Raw genomic sequence first — 21,887 nt, forward strand, 5'->3', positions numbered from 1 at the left:
TATGGTCGATGAGCCGCCCATTTCAACATACCAAACAGTGTTGGAGATACACTACTTTGTGAAATGAAACTGCTCGATTCAGTGTTTTGACCATTTTAAATCCCCAGGCCTTTTTGGTTTTGGAGCAGAAGAGGCCCTTGCAGAAAATTTTGCTCCTGGTAAAAATCTCATCTGGATCTTGAGTTGGAGAAAAAAGGTGAGCATACATTAGCCAGTGCTAGGCTAAGCTAACCAAACAGCACTGGAGAAAAATTGAATTGTGCAATGAAACTGATTAATGCAGTGTTTTTACTGGTTTAAATTTCCTCATCTCTTTGTTTTAGAGAATTGTCTGCGGATAATTCAGCACCTGATAAAAAATAAGTCCCGAAGTCTGGATCTTAAGTTAAGGTGAGCTCACATTAGCAGGTGCTGGGCTAGCGGCCTGTCTCAGATGAGCCAAACAGCATCACAGAAACACGAATTTGCGATGTAAAACTGTTTTATGTAGTGTTTTTACTGGTTTTAAAAACCTAGTCCATTTGTTTTAGAGAGGAAGAGACCTCTGTGGATAATTCAGCTGCCGGTAAAAACCTCTTTAACAATAAACACTGAAGGATTTCTAACCAGCTGAAGTTTCAGCTGGTTGCAAACTGTAGTCCTCACCCCGAGATGCCACTAAATTTCCCTAAGTCTTACACACTGGACCTTTAAATCTGATGTGCTTAAACACAAACATATATAAGAGTACCATTTTCATGCAGTACATCACCTTTAAAAGCACAAATCAGTTGCATATTTTTTTATTTGTAAGAAAATACGCTCACACTGTATTTAATATCTCTCTAATGAAGGCGTTATGAACAGATGATTGTGTGTCTCTCTTATGTGCTGACAGCATCAGAAGCAGGAGCTGTGGGGTGCGAGTGTGTCCGCGGTGTTGTTTGGATGATGGAGTGGACACATTTTATGACAAATTGGAAAGGGAAAATAGAGCAGGCAGTGACGGCTCAGGGATTAGGCAACTGGTGTAGCCAGTCAACCCTTTTTGGACTGGGATTGATGGGAACACGCTCACAAAAAGAGAGAGAATCTGAATGTAGCTGTTGGGTTGCTCCTCACCTTTAAGTTCGTCTTTCACACACCGAATGGTAGAAAAAAACTCCTGCACAGCACTCAGTCTCCATCGTTGCGTCACATTTGCGCTTTCAGGGTGTGTAATATATTCTGATAAATACAGACAGCAAAGGTTAATTGACCAAAATAGTTGATTCAATCACTGTCAGCCTCGCCAGCGCCCAAATCTATCTGGCTCCATGGCCCAAAGTGTTCCTTCAGCATGATGCTACAATTTGGGTTGCTATGGCAACAACCCACACATGCCCACATAGTACACAGGAATTAAAAAAACTGCAGAATCTCATCTCTATGAACACCCTCTGGCAAAAAATAGTCTTCTGTAACCTGCAGAGCATCAGCATATTTCTATATGCAAAGATAGTAATTACAGATATCAAGCTGCTAACTAGAGTTATTCTGCCCACATGGTGGGACCTGGGTTGACCTCAACTCCCCGGAGTACCTGTGCATGCAAGGTGATGTTAGTATAGAGCTATACTGCAAGTATGATATTACTCCACACAGCATATTTGCCATGGTGCACAATCCTGCTCTGCTGATTATTTTGTACTAACATCACTGCTGCCTCACACTTCATGACTCATCGACCAACTGACTGGCTGTCAGTTTGATAATAATCAATGACAGGGGACACAGTCAATTGCCCTTAATCATTTTTCTGAACCCTAAGTAATTAACAAATGTGTCATCAGCAGTTTTGTTGTCACTGTGAGAATAATTTACGTCTGTCAATTAGGGGTCAGAGAGATGCTTCACTGCTCCTGAGTCCCGTCAAATAAATGTCAGCGTTGTGGGAAATAAAACTGCAAACTTTGTCTGGTAAACAATGGGCCTCATGCAGCAACATTCTCATAAATCTATCTTATATTTTCTCTTAATTTTCCTATAACAGAAAATAGTCAACTACAAATGTTCTTTACCATCCAAATCTGTTCTTACCCAGATGTGCTTAATGCTGCATCCCACTAGATCATAAGTCACCAATTAGCACAGCTAACACCCCCTTAACACTAGACAAGGGCAAGTTTTGTGCGATGGGCAAAGATTCTGGCATGTGGCCAAGGCTGGACAGATGCCACCAAAAAAGGGCTTTAAGAAGAAGAAAAACTAATGCAGGAGCAAAAAGGATGTAGGCCTGCTGATAAATAATATCCAACAAAGTAAATGTGATTTACAGGAAATGTATTGAAGTATTAAAAGTAAAAGTATGCATGCAAAACATACAAATAATAAAAATAATTAAAGGAAGATCAACAAGTCCTCATTTAAGAAAATATATGACAAGCTGGTAAAACGGCTAACACAGTCATAAATAATAATTGCCAATTATGGTGGAGTAAAAAGTACAATATTTCCCCTTGAAGTATAGTGAAGTGGAAAGTGTCATGAGATTAAAATACTCAAGTTACATAAAGGTTCTTCAGATTTGCACTTAAGTACAGTACTTAAGTAAATATATTTAGTTAAATTCCACCACTGGTCAGCAGAGGGATCTGCAGTAACTGAAATTACAGTAATTGGGATCAATGCACCAAGTATAGCTGTGAAATATGATAATCCAATCATTATAATTACTCTAAAACATGATCTAAATTTGATTAAATGATATTCATGCATTTTTTAAAAATGTTCCTAAAATGTAAAACGTATTATCCTTGTGCTGGGCAACAATTTGTTGAAAACAAGATGTTTTTCTTCTCTCAACCACTCGTAATATTTACTCCTACCAAAGAGTAGAGCAAAACTCAGAAAACATTGGTGAATCCTATAATCAGTGGATACTAACAAAATAACAAATTGTGGATACGAGCAAAAATAAGATACATTTTGTTCATATATCATTTCTTGCATGAGGCTCATTGTGTTGCTGTTGCATAAAAAACACGTTTTTTACTTCTTGCATGCATATTTTTACACATTTCCTATAACCCTTTTGCTATATTCAAATCAAATTTGCATAGCAGAGATGGAGGCAGCCCATATGTGCTACAAGGTGCTGGCGTCACATCCAAATAATTCATAAGGTCCATATGTGATTGCTGGAAATATAATGTGGCATTCTGCATATCTGCAGATGTGACATCTGTCCAGTGCCAAAGTCTTTGACCTTCAAACAACAGCGCCCACACAGTTAAGAGACAGTATACGTGCACACAGAGGCTCCACTTAGTCAATGCGGCATTATTGATCACTTGTCACTGGAAGGAAGGAACATGGCAAGGAAATCAATTACATGTATGCAGTGTATAATCAAATTTCTGGAGAAAACCGCTTGGCTAAGGGGAAATGTTCAACTGACACATAAGCTCTACATAGCCATATTGAACTCTATTCATGTGGACTCAGAGTGTGGGATGGAGAGAGAGGAGAGAGCACTCCAGCAGTGCAGGTAACGATCTGAGGTATAATAGGGGATACATAATTTAATATCTCTATTTATTCATTTAAGACCGGGGAGTGGGGAGATCATTATCTATTGATAGCTAATAGATAAGATGGGTTTGATTACTTGGAGGCAATAAGGTGCATCTGCCAGAGTTTATCGCTAGCTTACTGCTCTCTGAAATGGTCAAAAATAATTTTTTTTTTTAAAAAGACTCAGGCCTTCCCCTTGGATCAGGCTACTTGATGTGCTGCAGCATATCTAAAATGTTTGGTTATTGTCACCTCTGAGGTTTTAGCTGTTTTACTTTTAATGTTTGGCCACACTGCTAGTGTGTGAGAATGAGTGGGTGGAGGAAGTAATTTGTTTTGCTCTTCAAAGAAGCAAAATTGCAGTAAATATCATTTCTATCATTTTTTCAAAGATTTTTCACAAAATAAAAGCCCAGGTTTTTATTATGTTTTACAGTCAGAGGAAAAATAACATTTCATGGTCATTTCACTAAAAGTCGCCAGGGGAAAAGTGTGTGCCTGATATCATCTGCCAGGAACACTTCAAAAGCATGGGTGGATTATGGGATTATGGGCTCCTGGGCAAAGATATGCAAAGGGCCCCACCACCTACATAGGAGCAAGAACTTTGGGGTGGTTTTGCATTTCTTTGTAGTCATTATGCATCTTTTTGAGGTTATTTGTCTCATTGTGGCTGTTTTATGTTGTGTTTTTGTGTTCCCTTGTGGTTGTTTTGTGATTTTTTTGGGGTCTCTGATGTAAATCGTTTTTTGGTCATTTTGTGTTCCCTTGTAGTTTTTTGTGATTTTTTTGGGGTCTCTGATGTAAATTTGTGTTTTATTGGGGTAACTTGTGTCTGAGGTAATTTTATTTCTATTTTTGGTCATTTTGTGTCTCCTTGTGGGCCTTTTTGTGATTTTTGGGTCTCTTTGAAGTCTTTTAGTTGTTTTGTGTCTCGTGTTAATTTTGTGTCGCTTTGTAGTTGTGTTTAGTGTTCTTTTAGTTGTTTTGTGTCTCGTGTTAATTTTGTGTCTCTTTGTAGTTGTGTTTAGTGTTCTTTGGGTTTTTTTTTTAATGCATTTTTGTGTTTTATGAAGGTAATTTTGTGCCTCTAAATGTAATTTTATGTTTTCTTTTTGGTAATTTGTGTCTCTCTATGGTTGGTTTGTGTCTTTTGGTAATTGGTTGGGTTTCTTTGATATAATTTTGTGTTTTACTGAGTAACAATGTGTCTCTTTGCAGTAGGCTAATTTAATGTATTTTTTGGTGGTTTTGACCTCTGTAATTGTTTGGCTATCTTAGAGATAATTTTGTATTGTATAAAGGTAATCTCATATTCTTTTTGGTGGTTTTGGGTCTCTTCCTGGTTGTTTTACCCATTTAAGTAGTTATGTTGTGTCTCTTTGTGGTTCCTTTGCATCTCCCGGGTTTGCCTAACTAGGATAGCTTGTTACAGTATGTATTTATTTGAGTAACTTATTATTATTTTTTATTTCTATTGATTGTTTATGTATGGGTAAGAGTGTGTTGGTACTGCAGCCCAATGTTACGATATCTCAGAATCAACTCCCTTTGCATCCACACTTCCCATCCTCTCACTGCCACAGCTTCAAGTCACACACCTCGAAATAAAACGAGCTGGTTTCCTATAGATGGAATATCATCTAGGTTCATATAGTCTTGGTTTCCACCTCTAGGATGTGGCGCAGCCCGCGTGCACCCCTCCGCTCCTCCTTATGTAGTATACAGCGGGACACTCCGCAGTTGGCTTATCCCGTTCCTTCCCGTTGCCTTTTACGCGCACGACGTCTGCAGCACACAGTGATTCACAGAGCCAGTCTCTGCGAGCTTTTGGATGAAGGCAGGACTCTTTCCACATTGTTCCGATGGCGAATCAGCGCTGGTTCTGTGCCGGTAATCGTTTGTAGAGGAAGACATTCACGTTTTTTTTCTGCCTCTCTTCTTCGACTCATTTTACACAAAATGTGGGACGCGCGTTTTGTGCGCGGAGTCCGCGGAGTGCTCTCTTCAGTCGTGGCCGCTTGACTAAAGGGGGATCCCGGCTCCCTTTTCATCCTCTGCTCCCTTAGGAACAAGAGGAGTTTGCATGCAAAAGGTGGTTTATCCCGGCAAGGTGAGAGAGACTATTTTTCTCTGACATTTTGTTTTATTTTGACACTTTAAGTCTTGTGTTGCGAGTGCATTTTGTTTGGACTGATTTACATAAAAGGTGTTGTACTATATGAAAAACCCTCCTGAGCACAAAATACGTTGTAGCGTAACAAGTCTGCAATGCTTTCTGATTTTATAGGACTGCAGAACAAGTCAAGACATATAGATTACTAATGTGACGCCGCCTTATTTCCCTGCCAATACACATTTACTCATTGTATCTTATTTGCATTTAAATTTGGCTGTTTTGTGGCCAGTATTTGGTACAAAATATCAGGCAGTGTCAAATGTAACTAAAACTGTTGCATTCAAGAACATCCGCTCATCTCAATTCTGTGTAAAATGCTCTGTTCCTGTTTTTTTTAAAAAAATGATAATCTGCCTCAATAAATGATTAAAGACTAATATTAACAACTTTTTAAAATATCATTTTGAGGACTCATTCAAGTGCAAAGGGCTTTTTAATCATTCTGTTGAAATTAAAAATTCCACACAGTGCCTTTTTGTGTGTCCAAGGGGTGATATTTCTCATACAATATGATTATAATGACCTAAAGTGGCAAGAAAAAGATTTTTGAAAATGACAAGTTAAATACGGCCCCAGAAATTGCTGTCACGCACACCTCCTCCATTCAAATAGTAAGAGCACATGAGTGAATCTCAAGATTTGTTTCAGTTCATTTGCTTCCTGACCTACCACTGAGTCCCATTTCTGACCGAAGAGGCTGCATAGTGCTCCAGCAGGAGTTCATTGCCTCACTACAGCCACAACAGTGCTGGAGAGGAGTGCAAAGCAAAGCAGCCATATTGACTGTTAAAACAAAATCATTGATTCTGCCTAACACCTTCTTTGAAATGTGATAAAAGGGATCAATAGCACAGTGCAGCTGTTACTATTTTTGACTGGCAATTCAAAGTAACAGGTGACTGTCTTCGAGCTTGAAAGGAGCTGATTTACTTATTTATTTTGGTCTTATGATGTACTCAATGCAGCATAAGAACAAAGTTAGTTTTGTGATACATCCAATTTTTGCTGCTGGTGTTAGTTAACTTATTTGTCATCAGTCACTGAGTCATCTCACAAACTGTTTCTTTTGTTTTCTCAGCCATGGAGGGACTTGCCTAAAGAGGATCCAACATAATCAAAACATTTTAGACATTTTTCCCCCCTTTTTTTGCGTCATCGTAACATCTTCCCCAAAAAGTCATCCTTCCCACCATGGCTGAAAAGCTTGGACCAGCAGGGCTCAAGCCCACCAACATCCGAACCGCTCCCTCCCTGCCCCCTGAGCCCATCGACATCATCCGCACCAAAGCCCGCTCCCGTAGAGTCCGCCTTAATGTCGGGGGTCTGAACCACGAGGTCCTGTGGCGGACTCTGGACCGGCTACCCAGGACCCGGCTCGGCAAGCTTCGAGACTGCAACACCCACGAGTCCCTGATGGAAGTGTGCGATGACTACAGCCTGAACGAAAATGAGTACTTCTTCGATCGCCACCCGGGGGCCTTTACCTCCATTCTGAACTTTTACCGCACAGGCAAATTACACATGATGGAGGAGATGTGTGCCCTTTCATTCGGCCAGGAGTTAGACTACTGGGGGATTGACGAGATCTACCTGGAGTCCTGCTGCCAGGCGCGCTACCACCAGAAAAAAGAGCAGATGAATGAGGAGCTGCGGAGGGAAGCAGAGACAATGAGGGAGAGGGAGGGAGAGGGAGAGTTTGATAACACCTGCTGCCCAGACAAGAGGAAGAAGCTGTGGGATCTCCTGGAGAAGCCCAGCTCCTCGGTGGCTGCCAAGGTAGGGAACCGTAACTGGATGTGTGATCACACCTCCTCCATCTCACATATCCCGATCGCATTCAAAGCCGAACACTCTGCCTTAATCATAACACATTACAAGCACACTTATTAAAGGCCCTACTCCCACCTGTAAAAAAATAACCATGAGTTCATCAATTTGAATCTTAAACAGGCATGCACTGTACTCTCATCAGGTGTTTTCTTGTGCCATCTGTCCGCTTCCCATCTTCGTAAGTAGCAACAGTTGTTAGGGATGGATTAAATAAAGAGAAATCTGCAGTTAACAATGTGTGTGGATGTTAAGGCAGAACAGAAGATGAGGAGTGGAGGTGTGACATGCGCACAAACATCACAGGAAAGCAAGATTTATAGTTCTAGATGAATTAGTAGTGGAATCACTGCAGGAGCTTGATTTAGACTCCGTTTGCTTTGACAAAATAATTGGTGGGTGCGTCAGCTGCTGGTGTTGCTTTCTTTGCAGGGATAAAGTGTGTCAGTGTAGACTAGATCTGTCAGGGACTTGTGACACAGTTGGGTCTCTGACGCATCACTCTTTCTCACTGATTGGATGAGTCAGAGAAGAGAGGATGATGTCAAAAATTTGTTGAAGGTGCATCGCTACACTGTAAAATCTGACAAGGTGTTTTTATGTGAAAAAAATCTAGGAAACTGAGTGTCTTGAAAATTGTAAGTAGATATTGTTTAATCTTAATTTATGTCCACTTTTTAGCTAATTGTTAAGTTAACTTGAAATTTAGTTATATAGTTACATCATTTTGTAAAGTTGCAACTCAAAAGTTACATGTTTAATTCAATCAGTCCTCTTAAGTTTAAGCAACTTCAGTACACCAATGGTGGTATATATCTGTGTTCTGCCGTGTGTATACTAGTCAGTCCTACTTGTATTGTTACATGTTAAGAAAAACAAAATATGCAAATCTCCCAACTTCAGTATTGGCAAAATCCTCTTTGTCATGATGAAGTTAAGTCAGACCAACTTGGTTTACTGAAGTTACCACTTAGAAAGAACAAGGTAATTTCACTTGTCATTTTTGAGCTGCAACAACTTCACAACAATTAAATACATCTGAATTTGAAGTGAATTTAACAAGCAGATATAAATTGAACATGGATTAAGATTTTTACTTATATTTACTTTCCTTTTCAAGGCAACCGGTCCATGATTATTTTAAGTAAGATCAACTTGTCAGATTTTACAGTCTAAATGCTATTGACCTTACACTAGATTTACTTCGAGCACATTTTGAGGATTCGATGTGGTAGTCATCAGTGCTTCTCCTTTCCCACGTACCACATGTTTAGAAACTGTTGCATCGGTCACGTGCAGTTTTCATTCGTGCATGATAAATCTCACAGAAATTAAATGACTCTGTAGCAGTGTCCCTGGTAACATGATGACATCTCTTTCAACTCCTCCTCCTTGTCCCATCCCTGCTGTGACTCGGCCCTCAATTAGGTAGGTCAACCTTGACGAAATCCAATCACTGGTAATTTACCTTTGGTCTCCAGTATCCTGATCTCATCATCGTGGCTGTGCAGGGCAGGACTGGCCTGGGATTATATTCCATGTCAAAGGATCATAAACACAAGGTCCTGCATAGGGTTGTCACGATGCTAGAGTTACTAACTCAATACCGAGACCCAGACAAATACTACAAAGACAAAAAATTAAGAGGCATAAAAAATATTTCTAATAATAAGAACAATATTAACAGTAACATCAATGGCAACAATATTTGTAAGTTGCCTCAAGTAGTGCAAACTCCTCCCCCAGTAAACTTACTGTAAGATATCAATTACAACAATATTTTTAGGTTGTCTGAGATACTGCAAAAAAACCCCCAACAGACACAATGATACACGAATAAGGAATGTGTATTCTGCTACAACCTTGTTTATTTTCTGTGCACTTGGCACCATATTTTCATTGCTGATCAAATAGAGTGGTGGGGTAGGCTGAATGTGTTTATGTCTAGTTGCAGGTCAACTTTTCTTAGTTTCAATCTGGTACTTCAAGAGAAACAAATTGCTTTTCAGACCCAAATAATTGTGTCTGAACACTGCCAATTAACATCACTGATGGGCAGGACTGATAATGCTGGCTGCCTAGATTGCACATTACTTTTAGTTATTTTATTATTAGCCGTTAGCCGCTATCTTAGTGATAGCATAACAGATGACTAATGTCGCTGTTGGCTATTAAAACGGTTATTGTGTGCTACTGGCCAGGTTAACAGAAAAATGTCATCCCTGGGGTACTCTATGAGGAGGCGAAGAAGGCACTTTGGGTATTGCTACTGTTGTAAATGAGTTTGGTATCCAATACAATTTTTTTGTATCAATTTTAAGAATCGATATTTTTGGAAGTTCATGCAGCTCCTGATGTGCTGTGCTGTGTGGTGCATTGTTGATGCCTTCCTCCTTAAGGCAGCAAATGTTTCCCTTTTGGCTTTGACAACCTGGACATTTTGCTAGATTTAATTTCAGACTGCCTGCTAAATTTACAGTGCATCTTTAAATGGCAAAAATATGGTAATAACACTAAGGTGCAGATGCTCTAATAGGGCTGCTGTTTACTCTTGGTTCCTGTGTTATTGCTGCATGCTTGTTTTCCCTGAATCAACTAGTGATTTGTGATTGACAAGGATCCCGCCTCAGCATAATAATTGTATTCAGCCTCCGTGGGGAAACTGTATATCACAAGAATCAATTATAAGGAGGCTGCCAATATCTAATTTAAGGCAAACTCAGGTGACACCAGTTGGGTAATTTGATGCGCTGTTTGATATTTAAAGTGATTTACCTCCTCACTATAACCACTCGTTCTCCAGACACATCCCTGTATTGCTGACCTGTTCACCAGTGTGTGGGGGAAGCCTGCAAAACCTTAAAGGGAAATCCCACCCTAATTCAAATTGACATTTTGCTGAGTGCTCTACGAGGAGGACTTGAACGTGACTTTAATGGCTCAGCTTCGCGATTGCACAAAGGTTATCCACAGCTGAAAGAACATTTGGAAATAGACTGCCGGGGCCTGCTCGACTGTCAGATGGCAGCTCCCCGAGGTCAGGGAAGCCTTTTATGGGGCACGCACTGTGCAGTGAGAACCCTTGAAAGCCCTTGACCAAGCAAATGCCATTACTAGGCTTGTACACAGCCGTGTGCTTTTATACAAAGCAACCTGAGCCCTTTGTCAAATACAGTCACACAGAGTCTTCTGGCATATTCTCTCTGCCTCTTTCTCCCTCTCTGTTCCGCTGCTTTAATCAGATATTAGAGCCCATTGTGCCGCTCTGTGGCACCTATGGCCCTCTCTGCCCTTAAATAAAGGTTAAGCATGAGAGGGCTGACCTTTTCAGCAGGGTCAATCAAGCTGGGATTACATTCATCAGCAGTAACAGCAGTGCATGCTTCAGGAGTAAGGGCAAGCCGTTGCAGATTGGAAAAGATTGAAACTAACCAGACATTGCGTCAGGAGAAACTGGAGGAAGAAGCAGGGAGGTGAGAGTTGAGAGAGAAAAGCTACAAGTGAAGGAGGAGAGGTGGCGGAAGAGATAGTGATAGAGGAAAGCCCAGAGAGAGCGAGAGAGAGTGATGTAATAGATGCAGTCATGTAAGTTATGCCTCAGAATGCTGTGTTGAATCTTTGCAAACCTTTCCCAATGAATAATGAATGAAATGTTCAAAACAAAAAGGACACTGGCTAATGCAATGGCTTCACTGTGTTACTGTGTGACTTTTGGTTGAGTGACCCCAACATGTGAGGGGGGGGGGGACTTAGTTTGTGTCCAGTTCTATCTGCTGCTTGGCTTGTCACAGGTGTCCAGGGGGAAAAGTGAGAAGCTCATGTCACAACAAGCAAGCCCCTGTGCTGTATGTGTACAGCTGCGGGAGCTTGCACCTGAAACACCCTTAGTTGAATTTCCATCATGTTGTGTTTTGTAAACTTTATTGAAAAGAGAATAACAAAAATAGTCTTTCTTAACAGGACAGTTCTACCCAAAATCAAAAATACATTTTTGTCTCTTACCTGTAGTGCTGTTTAATAATGAAGATGGTTTTGGTGCTACTTGCAATGTTGGAGAAATCCATCGTAGAGATGTCTGCCTTCTCTCCAGTATAATGGAAATAGATGACGCTCATCTTTTGGTGCTCAAAATACAGATTTTCATAACTCAACTGCAGTGTCTCTTTTCAGAAATCATGACCTAGTTACTCAAGATAATCTGAAGACCTCGTTGTTTCTTTTTACTGAACTACAACTACCAACCATATAACTAGACAGAAGGAAGTGTGCATCTACTCATAGACGAGAGGCTCTTAATTGTGACAGATGTAAACTAGGGATACATGATATTGTTTTTTTTGCCGATATCTGATATGCTGATGTAAAAACAACCCATTTTGCCAGTAACCTATACTGATATTGATATATTCACTTTTTTCCCCCACCTAATTTTAATAATCATCTAGTGTCTTCTGATACATACTCATCATGATGGCCTATCAGCAGTTGGAGACATAGAATTCAATGCTTTTCAGTGTATGTAATATTCATTTAATATTCATTTATTGTTTTCATTTATAAAATGATGATGTTTTGTAGATGTTCACTTTGTCAATTAAAAAAAAATGTTTGTGATATCGGCAGTAATCAGCAAGTTAGCCAATCCCGATATTTCATTTTAAAGCCAATATATTCTGATAACAGTGATGTGCTGATATTATCATGCATCCCTAATGTAAACATTAATGCTGTCCTCTTTGGCTAAGCTGTAATGTTAGCTAGCTCAGTGGTGCTAGGTGAGCTAGCATTGGATGCGTGCTTCTTTGTGAGAGGTGATACAGTTGGCGGGGGTAGTTCGGTAGAAAGAAAATATTACTCAGTTAAACTGCCTACAACTAGGTCATCAATACTGGAAAGAGGTGTTGCTGTTCAGTTTTTTAAATTTATTTTTTTGGCCCTTTGAGCACCATAAGCCAAGTGCCATCTAGTTCCATTTTATTGTCGAGAAGGCAGACATTTCCAATGCCAATATCTCTTACACTAAAAGTATACATTTTTTATTTTTGGGTGAACTGTCCCTTTAAGTGCTACACATCTGTTCTGTTTCTCCACAGCTTATAGCCACTGGTAAAATACTGCCATGTGCTCCTAAATTATATAAGATTAGAGTGGCACTCATGTTTTTGAAAAAAAAAAAAAAAGAAAAACATCAGCTGGATGTTGCTGTTGCTTCCTTACTGCAGGCTATAATTTCTATTAATCCAGTAGAACGTGTCATCCTTGATATTGAGCCAGAAGGATTTGTGCAGCCTTGACCCTCTTTTGTTTACAATGAGTCACGGGTCTAGTTGTACAGCAAATACACTTAGCACAAGCTCATAAAAGGCAGCCATATCCAAATTGCTGGAGTGCTGTAAGGAGTGTGAATTACAGTGACTTTTGCTTTTATATTTCCATGCGTAGAAATGTATTACCATCACCAGCCATCACTCCTGCAAATGTCTTGGTGCATATACTGTAACTTGTATGTAAATGTAACCTGCCTCTTTCTTTTCTCAGCGTGACAGGAAATTAGATGCATTTTTCTTTGTATTCACACAAGCACAACAATATGCAGTCTGTGAGTAATAAATATCAGGAACTGACCAACCGTTTGCCACACAATTAGTGATTTAGTGCGAGCTTCAACATTAACATATGAGTCAGTCTGTGTTCCTGGCATCATAAATTACTGCTATTAGGGGTTACATGGATGCCTACAGTGCTCTGATTTAATATATGTGAAGCGTAGTTTGCAAGAGCAGCATCTTTTTGTTTTGATTTGTGTTCACGCAAAGCTTCTAGATAAGAAAACATCCGTCCTATTTAGGTTTTCTTCATTTTAGAGTCTGGGCAGCCGGGGAAAATAATGGCCGGGGATTCAAAGCATTTTAAAGAGATCAATGTTTCTACTTGCCAGACATTTCAAGTTGCCTTTTCTACCCCCCCCCACCCACCTTCCTACATCAGCCATGTCCAGCCTTGTGCTTGCTCTTAATGTGGATGTGCACCATTACTCTCCCCTTTATCTAATAATCTAGTCTAGCTAGTGGGAATGCTGAGCAATGGGCCTGCATGGGTGCAGACTTTGTGCTGTTTGGTCCTCCCACGCTTGGAAGCAGCCGAAGTCAGTCCACCGCAGACGCTGCTGATGATGATGACACAATGTGGGGAAGCTGTAGCATGATAAGTTACTGTAACTGACACCTTAAAATGGCAGTCTTTCTCATATTAATTTGTCTTTATACAGTGTAGCCACAAATGCACAATTTTGTTTTGTTGATTAATTTATAGAATCAGTAGAAGTGCAGATATTAAGCCTTTTTTCTTTCAGATACCTTTGACAAGTATTTAAACCTTTGAACCCTGGGCACATTGGTTTGATTTCTTTCAAAAACATCGGTAATAAAGAAACAAGCAACTTAGATAAAAAAAATTTCCCACAAAGTGAAAAAAAAAGGTAGATTTAGAAAATTATTTTTAAAAAACTAGAAAAAATGTCTTGGAAAGAACTATTTACAAATATCATAATACCATATTTAAAATTATATTACAGAATTATTATAAATTTTAAGCACTTCTTTCCGGTTATGAAGTTGTTTTTTTTTAAAAACTATTTCTCTTTTTTCTTTATTTTTAAAAATTTAAATGTGGGATAATTTTTGTGTACTTTTTTTTTTTTTTACTGATTTTGTGGTCATTTTTGAGTGAATACTTTTTCCTTTTTTTTTTATTCGTGTCATGTTTTTGAAAAAAAAAAAAAAAAGAAGCTGATTTGCTCAGGTTTTAAAGGGTTAATGCTTTAAGTGTGACGGGAGCAAATTCATGGAGCACACAGTTGCCTGTTGTTTCACATCACTGCAGACAGCCTCTAACTCTCCATCCGTCTGTTTCCTCCCAGGCTTTTATAGCACTGAGGCAAGCATTTGGCCTTTGTGTGTGTGTTTGTTTGTGTGTGTGTTTGTGTGTGTGTGTGTTTGTATATTGATGTAGTTGCTGATAGTAGGAGAGTCAAATATGAAGGGGAGGTGGGGATAAGGAAAGTGAACGAGAGGCTGCTTGTCAGCTTTAAGTCAAATGTTCTGTATCGGTGCCCTCAGGTCAAATTGAGGCAGCCGGTCCACTTTTTTCATAATCATGCTTTCATCTGCATGGATTGCGGTCAATTTTCAGAGGGTTACGTCAATAGGCATTGGCATGTTATGGAAGAAATGTTCTCAGCTTGTTGCTTTTTGCTTGTTTTGAAAAGAGTCGTCCCGCTGGATATCGATATTGAAATCAGATTCGCTGTTTGTAGGTCAGAACCTGTCTCAGCGTTTAACTCAATATGATGCCTCTGTGCAAGATGCAGAGCAGCTGATCATGACTCAATACTTATTATTGAACTACATAATCTCATTTTCCAAGTTATAAAGATGCATCACTTGAGAGGAGTTTACCATTTAGGCAAAGCACACCTTCTCCTCTCCTGTAGCCTCCTGGTTACATAAGCTGTCCACCAAGCCTCTAATCAGTACAGCCTAGCATTTAGGCACCAGCACCTAAATCCTCTTTACCCCACAATCATAATCAGATAAGACAGAACCTCCTAGATTATAGGTGGCATGAGTTCTTATAGCCTGCATGGACAGAGGGAGCAGCATTTATCATTTGCATGTTCCTGGACATTCTTTAACCCTTTAAAACCTGGAATGACATCATATTTGTTGAGCTGCGTTCAAACACATTTCACAGAAATTGGTTTGATTTCTTTCAAAAAACAAGGACGAGAGCAAAAATCTTTAGAAAATTATCAAATAACTAGAGAAAAATGTAAACAAACACATTTAATTATTAAAAGTATATATTAAGGATAAAGAATTTTCATTTTATAGATATGTGTATAATTATTATTATTTGTTATTTAATTATAGAATAAAAAAAAAACACTTTTAAAGTTTTTTTTTCTCCATTTTTACTTCTTGTAGCTTTTTCTAATTTCCTGCTAATTTTTGGGCCATTTCTTGTTTAGTTGCTTGGTTTTAAAGGGTGCATGAAAATTATACTAATAATTAGTAAACCAGAAATGGTTAATATACAATATTGTGTTTGATAGAATAGAGAAAGCCTACAAAGTTCACACCAGTGTCTGTTTCATACCATATGCACTTACAATGTTTCATTTGTTTAAAGCATGTGTAATCATGCCATCTATTGTTTTCATGAAAAGTGGCTGATTTGTTGTATACACAGTGAATACTCACTAGTTTGTTCTACTATTTACTCACTGTAAACACGACTTTCCTCATATGGACAACAAACTGCAGGAGTGCTGTAAGCAGTTGTTAGAGAACTTTCCACTCTCCGCAGTTTAGTTGGTGCTGTTTGAATTCAAAGTTATGTTACTAAGCAGCAAATATCAACTTTCATAACAGTGTTACACATTAATTGTGATATCTGTTGACTGTGAAACACTACAATCACTTTAAATCTACAAAGTTATGTGTTGTAATTTTACACTCATACTGTTGGTGTTTTTAATTTCTTAAAAAAGTTCTTCTGTCGATGGAGCACTGTATGTAGGGTTTCCCATATATTCATTTATTTTTGGCAGCCTGCCACAATGAAAACATCTGCTGCCACAGATTGGTTTTTGAGTTTGCCGATTATTAGGAGCTCTATTTAAATGTATATACAGTTTGGTGATTGCACCACAATGTCTGAGCGTAGTGCGTCCTCTGGGCACATACAGTGCAGCAGAACCCTAGAAGCAGTGAAAGCGAAACTTAACAGTTTAATATGCTGTGTCTACTCCATCGATCTGATCAGCTTTGACAGGATAACACATCAGTTATTCATCCTACGACTCACACTGCTGCTGAGAGAATCAAGAATTCAAGATAAGTTATGCCTGTGGTGCGTTCATGGTCCTGCAAAAATGTCCAAACATGCAGAGGGGACACAGAATGATAAAAAAAGGACAACATAGGATAACATAGGATAACAAACAAACAAAAAAAACAACAACAGGAACTCTTAATTGTGATATCTGTTGACTATGAAACAGTTAATTCGCTTTATAATCTATAAAGTTGTGTCTTGTAGCTTAGTTTTACCCTCACAACGTGGGTGCATTTGAATTCTGAGAGAGTTGATGGACCACTATATATACATAAATAAAAATGTATTTTGCAAATGGTACACAAGGGGAGCATTAAACAGCAGTTTGTCATAAAAGCAAGTTTTAAATTTAAATGCTCTGAAAATGCTTGTGTCAGATTATGTCTCACTGTAAAGAGGCAGACTGGATTCATTTGGCTTTTACAGCAGAGGTTTCCCAAGGTCATGTTTAAAATGAAGCAGAGGTTAGGACTCTGCAGCCCTTTATTGATTGAACTAAAGCATTGTATCTGTGAGTTTCACCCGCAGGGTTGAAAGGGAGCATTTGAAGTGAGGCAAAGGAAGTTGTTGGAGACGAAGTGAGATAAAGCCATCAATGTTGCTGACCCTTAAAATTGATCTGTTTAAACCATGCTGCTGTACGTTTTTTAATAATTCGACAAATGGTTGTGTATTAAAGTGTGCAATAATTGCAAAACACACATCCATCCTCTTGTCTGTTTTTGCGTTGCTTTGCATAAATAACACACTGCTGCTTTACTCCATTTTCTTGATTACCAGTGGGAACTTGCATGCAGAGGAATTACTGTCTCAATGAAGCTTAGCGGCAAGGGTATCCCAACAGAGCCCACTGGCCTGTCTGAAGGCTTAATGCACTTCACCATGCATGTAGTGATTCATGAATGAATACATCATTAGGTGAAACTCATGACTAATATACAGTATGTTATTGGCACACTTTAAGGAATAGAGAAGGGGGAGAACAACAGGCAAAACTGCATTCAGTGTAACTTGAGGGGAGCAAGAAAAGCTCACTACTATACAGTACAACTCTAGTATAAACAACATGGCCAATACAAGCCAAGGCTAATGAGTGGCCAGATGGTGGGAGAAGCCTGATGGCTGGAACCTCATTAGTAATTCTACTGTCATCCCCAGAATACACCCTCACATTTCCTAAGTGGACAAATCTGTTATGACTAAGGCTGCAGCTAAGGATTATTTTCTTAATCAGTTAATCTGTCAGTTATTTTTCAAGTAATCATGTAGTGTATAACATTTCCCAGAGTCCAAGGTGAGATCTTCAAATTGCTTGTTTGGTCCAGTCAAAACCCAAAAATATATAAGTATGAGATGGCCAAAAAAGTGTTTTTGCTGAACAAAATGATGTCACAGTGAAGTTGACCTTTTACCTTTCGGATATAGAATCCTAATTTTGGAATAATTAGCATTTGAATTCCTGAGTAATGGCAAAAAACATGTCTTGCGTGGTCACAGTGACCTTGACCTTTGACCACCAAAATCTACAGTTTATTGTTGAGTCAGGTGGACATTTGTGCAAAACTGGAAAAAAAGGTGTTCTTTAGATATATTTAAAATAATGCGACAGATTCAAGATCACAGTGACTTTGGCCTTTCACCATCATATTCTAGTAAGTTTATCCTTGACTCAAAGTTGGCATTTGTGCCAGATTTGAAGAAATTCCCTTAAGGTGTTCGTGATTTGCAAGAATGAGAGCGATGCAAGGTGACACTGACCAACTTTGACCACCAAATTGTAATCAATTAATGGTCAAATTTGAAGAAATTCCCTCAAGGTGTTTTTGAGATATCTCATTTACAAGAATGATATCTATGGATAGACGGACAACTTGCAAATATAACCTCTGTGGGGGTAAATAAATTAATAACAATCAACCAAAGAAATGGCAAAGTAAAAATAAATAGATAAAGAAATTACCTGACGAATTCTAATAATAAGAATAAGAGTAATTCTATAAAAATCATTTCAGATATTTAGTTATGATAACTCTAAGAATAGTTCTGGAAAAGTTCCCCTAGTCTTTCATTTAATTTCTAAATTTACTTATTTCTTGCAATTTGTGGGACATCACTTGCCAAGTCGCTCATTGCCTTTTTCCCATGTTTTTGAAAGAAATATTTTATTTGCTCAGGCATCAAAGGTTTAAATGCCAGTGAAAGGAATCTTTATGTAGCCCAGGAAAAGTGATGTCGATCCAGGTTTCAAAGGGTTTAGTCATTTTTATAATTTTTTATACACTTTATATGAGTTGCACACATCATGCCTGTTCAGCCTGCAGAACATCCAGGAAATGTAAACTGGCAAAAAGCCCCAGGTTTGAGCACCATCAAAGCGAGACATAAATCCCAGTGAAGGCTAGGAGTGGCTGTGGCCCAGCAGCGAGCAGCGCTGCCTGGCACTGCCAGCTTGAGTGACACTCCGGGTAAGAGGCTAATGTGTTCCTTCCTCCTCCTGCCTTCCTCATCTCCTCCCCGTCCTCCTGCTCATTACCTCCACTGCCGACTCGTGAGGTTTGCTCGCCCTGTCTTTTGCTGTTTCCTTTGTTCCAGAAGGCATCAGAAATAGGGGGAGAGAAGACGTTGGTTAGAAGAGAGTCATCATTCTAAATGCTACGAACACCGGGTCTCTATTACGTGCTTCAGTGAACCCCCTTCGCACACAAACATATACTATCACTGCCGGTCTTCCATACCTCTGCACATACATACAGTGGCACACACATTATGCCCTCTGAAAGTACAGCACACAAATGGGCTTGCCCATATACACACACACACACACACACACACACACACACACCTCTTTATCTGAAAGCCTTCAAATACTGCTGAGCCAGCTTTCTGAGTGCCACAACATAGTGAGTGCCACGCTGTTGTCTCGCTCATTCTCCCCATGCCGTCTCTCTTTCAATATCCTTCACCTCCTCTTCTCGCAGTGTTTACCACCCCAGCTGCTTTCATAGCCTCCCTTTACATTCACTTTTTTATCACCATCACCCCACAATCCTCCTTTTCCTCTTATAACTCCGACCTCCCAGGCCCTTTCATCTCTCTGCTCTGTTTTCCCTTTCCGCTTCGCATTTCTTACTTTATTTACTCATGGGCTGGGAGCTGAATTGTGACCCTGCACACCGTTCCATCATGGAAGCAGTGATATGAGACTCCATTGGTATTCATTGTGGGTTTTTTACATTTGGCTCTTTATCAATCATGCTTGTGATTCAGTACCTCTGGTCAGAGAAGTACTTCCTCAAGGGTCTCTCCACTTCCTGCGGCCCTGAGGTGCTCTGCTGCTTCTTGATAGGAAAACTGAGCAGCTTTACATGCGATACAAACAATACAGACACCTTGAAAAATGACTGGTGGAGGAGCAAAACCAAGTGATGCTTACAGAGAGTAACCGCTAACAAAAGGGATATCCTCTGGAGTCCTGGCAGTCTCCCCTGACCAAGAAAAACCCTCCAAGGAGCTCTTGAGAGGGAAAAAAAAACAAAAAATGAATGTGTAATCAACTTCATATTACTTGTTTCCTCGTAAATGCTGTGTTTGCGTAGTTTCCATGGTGACCATGGTGTGCCATGGTGACTTATCGACACCCAAGGAGCAATTCATCTCTATACAGGCTGTGTGAGAGGCAGAGCAGCTGGTACCTCAGCCCCCACAACCAAACCCTAATGCAAATGTGAGGGAAACACTTGTGCTGTACACTATCAGTGCAGTTCAGGTCTCACCGACTTCAGCTTGTATGCTTCGTCAGTCACTAGGACAGTTTTCTTTTTTCTGGTGAAGTGTCTTTGGTCATTTCCTATTTGTGTCATTTGCTTTAATAGCTCTTAATGGCACTGAAATTACCAGCTTTTGTGTGGCGGAGATGAGTTCACACTCAGCTCAGTAGTGGCTGTGATATTATGAGCATAAAATGCCTTTAATTTTTATTCATTTTAATCGCACCAACATGGGAAATCTGTGTTCAGAGTTCAAGAAGGGTTTGTCTTTATGTCTTTCTAGCAGCCTAGCTCTCAAGGCCAAAGAGAGGGTCTCCAGAGCATCAGCAGCAGAACAGGGACTTGGTTTTGTCGGATAGAAGACATTAATTAAAAAGCTTTGCTCTAAGAAGTAGCCTCAGAGGACATGTAAGAGAAAAGAGATGGATCACGCAAATCAGTGGGAGGTTGAAAAGGGTTAAAGCCACTTGTTAGGCTCATGGATACTGGGTGACGAAGCTATTGTGATTGAACAAATGCATTTCTTAACATTCCCCCTCACCACCTCCTCTTCTTTAGCTTTTTCTGTCTTTTTCCTATTTTAGCTCTCCTGCTGGACCGCCTCCATTTTCATACGCCATCGTCCCCTCTCTCGCGCTTTGCTTTTCTCTTGTGTCATCATGTTGTTGGCGTCACTGTGGGCTGTGCTGCCAGCTGTTTGCTGTCTTCCTGCACAGCGGGAAGTGACAGAAGGAATTATTATATCTCCTGCACTTTGTTGTGTGTGTGGGCCTCCTGTGTCTTCTGCTGAGCCACAGGAGTTCCTCAGTGCTGACCACAGTAACTCTGCCTCCCTTCAAATACCTTAATGCACCTCAAATTTCAGTTCTCCTATATCTGACATCCATAATGCAAAAGGTTTGTTTTAAATACAATATTCTCATATTCAGCCATGAAAGTTTAAATAGAATATAAAACAGTTTCTGCCCGTAGTAGGATCTACAGTATTTCCACTTATTTTGACTTTCTTTACTTCAGTTTTTTGAGATATGTGCCAGTGCCTTTTGATTAATCCACCACTTTGGCCCAGATGGAAGTAAAGGTGGTTGATTAGCATATATGAATATGATTGATTACTATTAACCCGCTCCCCAGCTCGAAGCTTTAAATATGTGCAGGAGCTTCGAAGCCCCTGAAATGGTATTTGGGACAGCCCTACTTACATGTTAAACTAAAATGATGGACAACATTATGCCTGCTTAACATCAGTATATTAGCATTTTATGCATGTTGTGTGGATCTTGGCATTTAAATGTTAGACAAGCACAAAGCCACTATCATGACACATAGTGTCTTTCTTCCTAACATCACTAGTATTAAAACACAAATATTTATTTCAAGAATTATTTTGACTAAAATAGCTACAAAATACACATTGGTTACACCAAAACTTTTCAAATAATTTAACAATTGGAACTAAATCACAAAATTTAGTACCGTTCCCCAAAGCAGCAGCATCCCCCAAACAGCTATGGTGTTGAATATTAGATCAAAATAAATAGTGTTGTATGTTCTTTTCGTCCTGTTTTCCCTGTGCCATTCAGTATTCACCCGAGCCATTCATAAAATCAGCAAATCAGTCAAACACATCATTTAATGTGCCCTCGACTGGATCTGTCCATCTGTGAGTCTAGTCTGCGAGG

General features: G+C 39.5%; 1 protein-coding gene across 2 annotated transcripts in view; it reads left to right on the forward strand.

The window, feature by feature from the left end:
- The first annotated feature begins 354 nt into the window (after window positions 1–354).
- The window catches only part of kcnb2b (potassium voltage-gated channel subfamily B member 2b), a 94,386-nt gene continuing 72,853 nt past the window's right edge, over window positions 355–21,887 (forward strand). Inside the window, exons 1-2 of one of the 2 annotated variants that reach the window (XM_042510585.1) lie at window positions 355–390; window positions 6,792–7,489. In XM_042510585.1, the coding sequence (XP_042366519.1) occupies window positions 6,905–7,489 (585 nt within the window). In that variant the 5' untranslated portion in view covers window positions 355–390; window positions 6,792–6,904. Of the gene's footprint in view, window positions 391–5,543; window positions 5,648–6,791; window positions 7,490–21,887 lie in introns of those variants that run through there. The other variant, XM_042510584.1, reaches the window with a different exon arrangement.

Source organism: Plectropomus leopardus, chromosome 21, assembly GCF_008729295.1.
Source record: "Plectropomus leopardus isolate mb chromosome 21, YSFRI_Pleo_2.0, whole genome shotgun sequence".
Taxonomy (NCBI): domain Eukaryota; kingdom Metazoa; phylum Chordata; class Actinopteri; order Perciformes; family Serranidae; genus Plectropomus; species Plectropomus leopardus.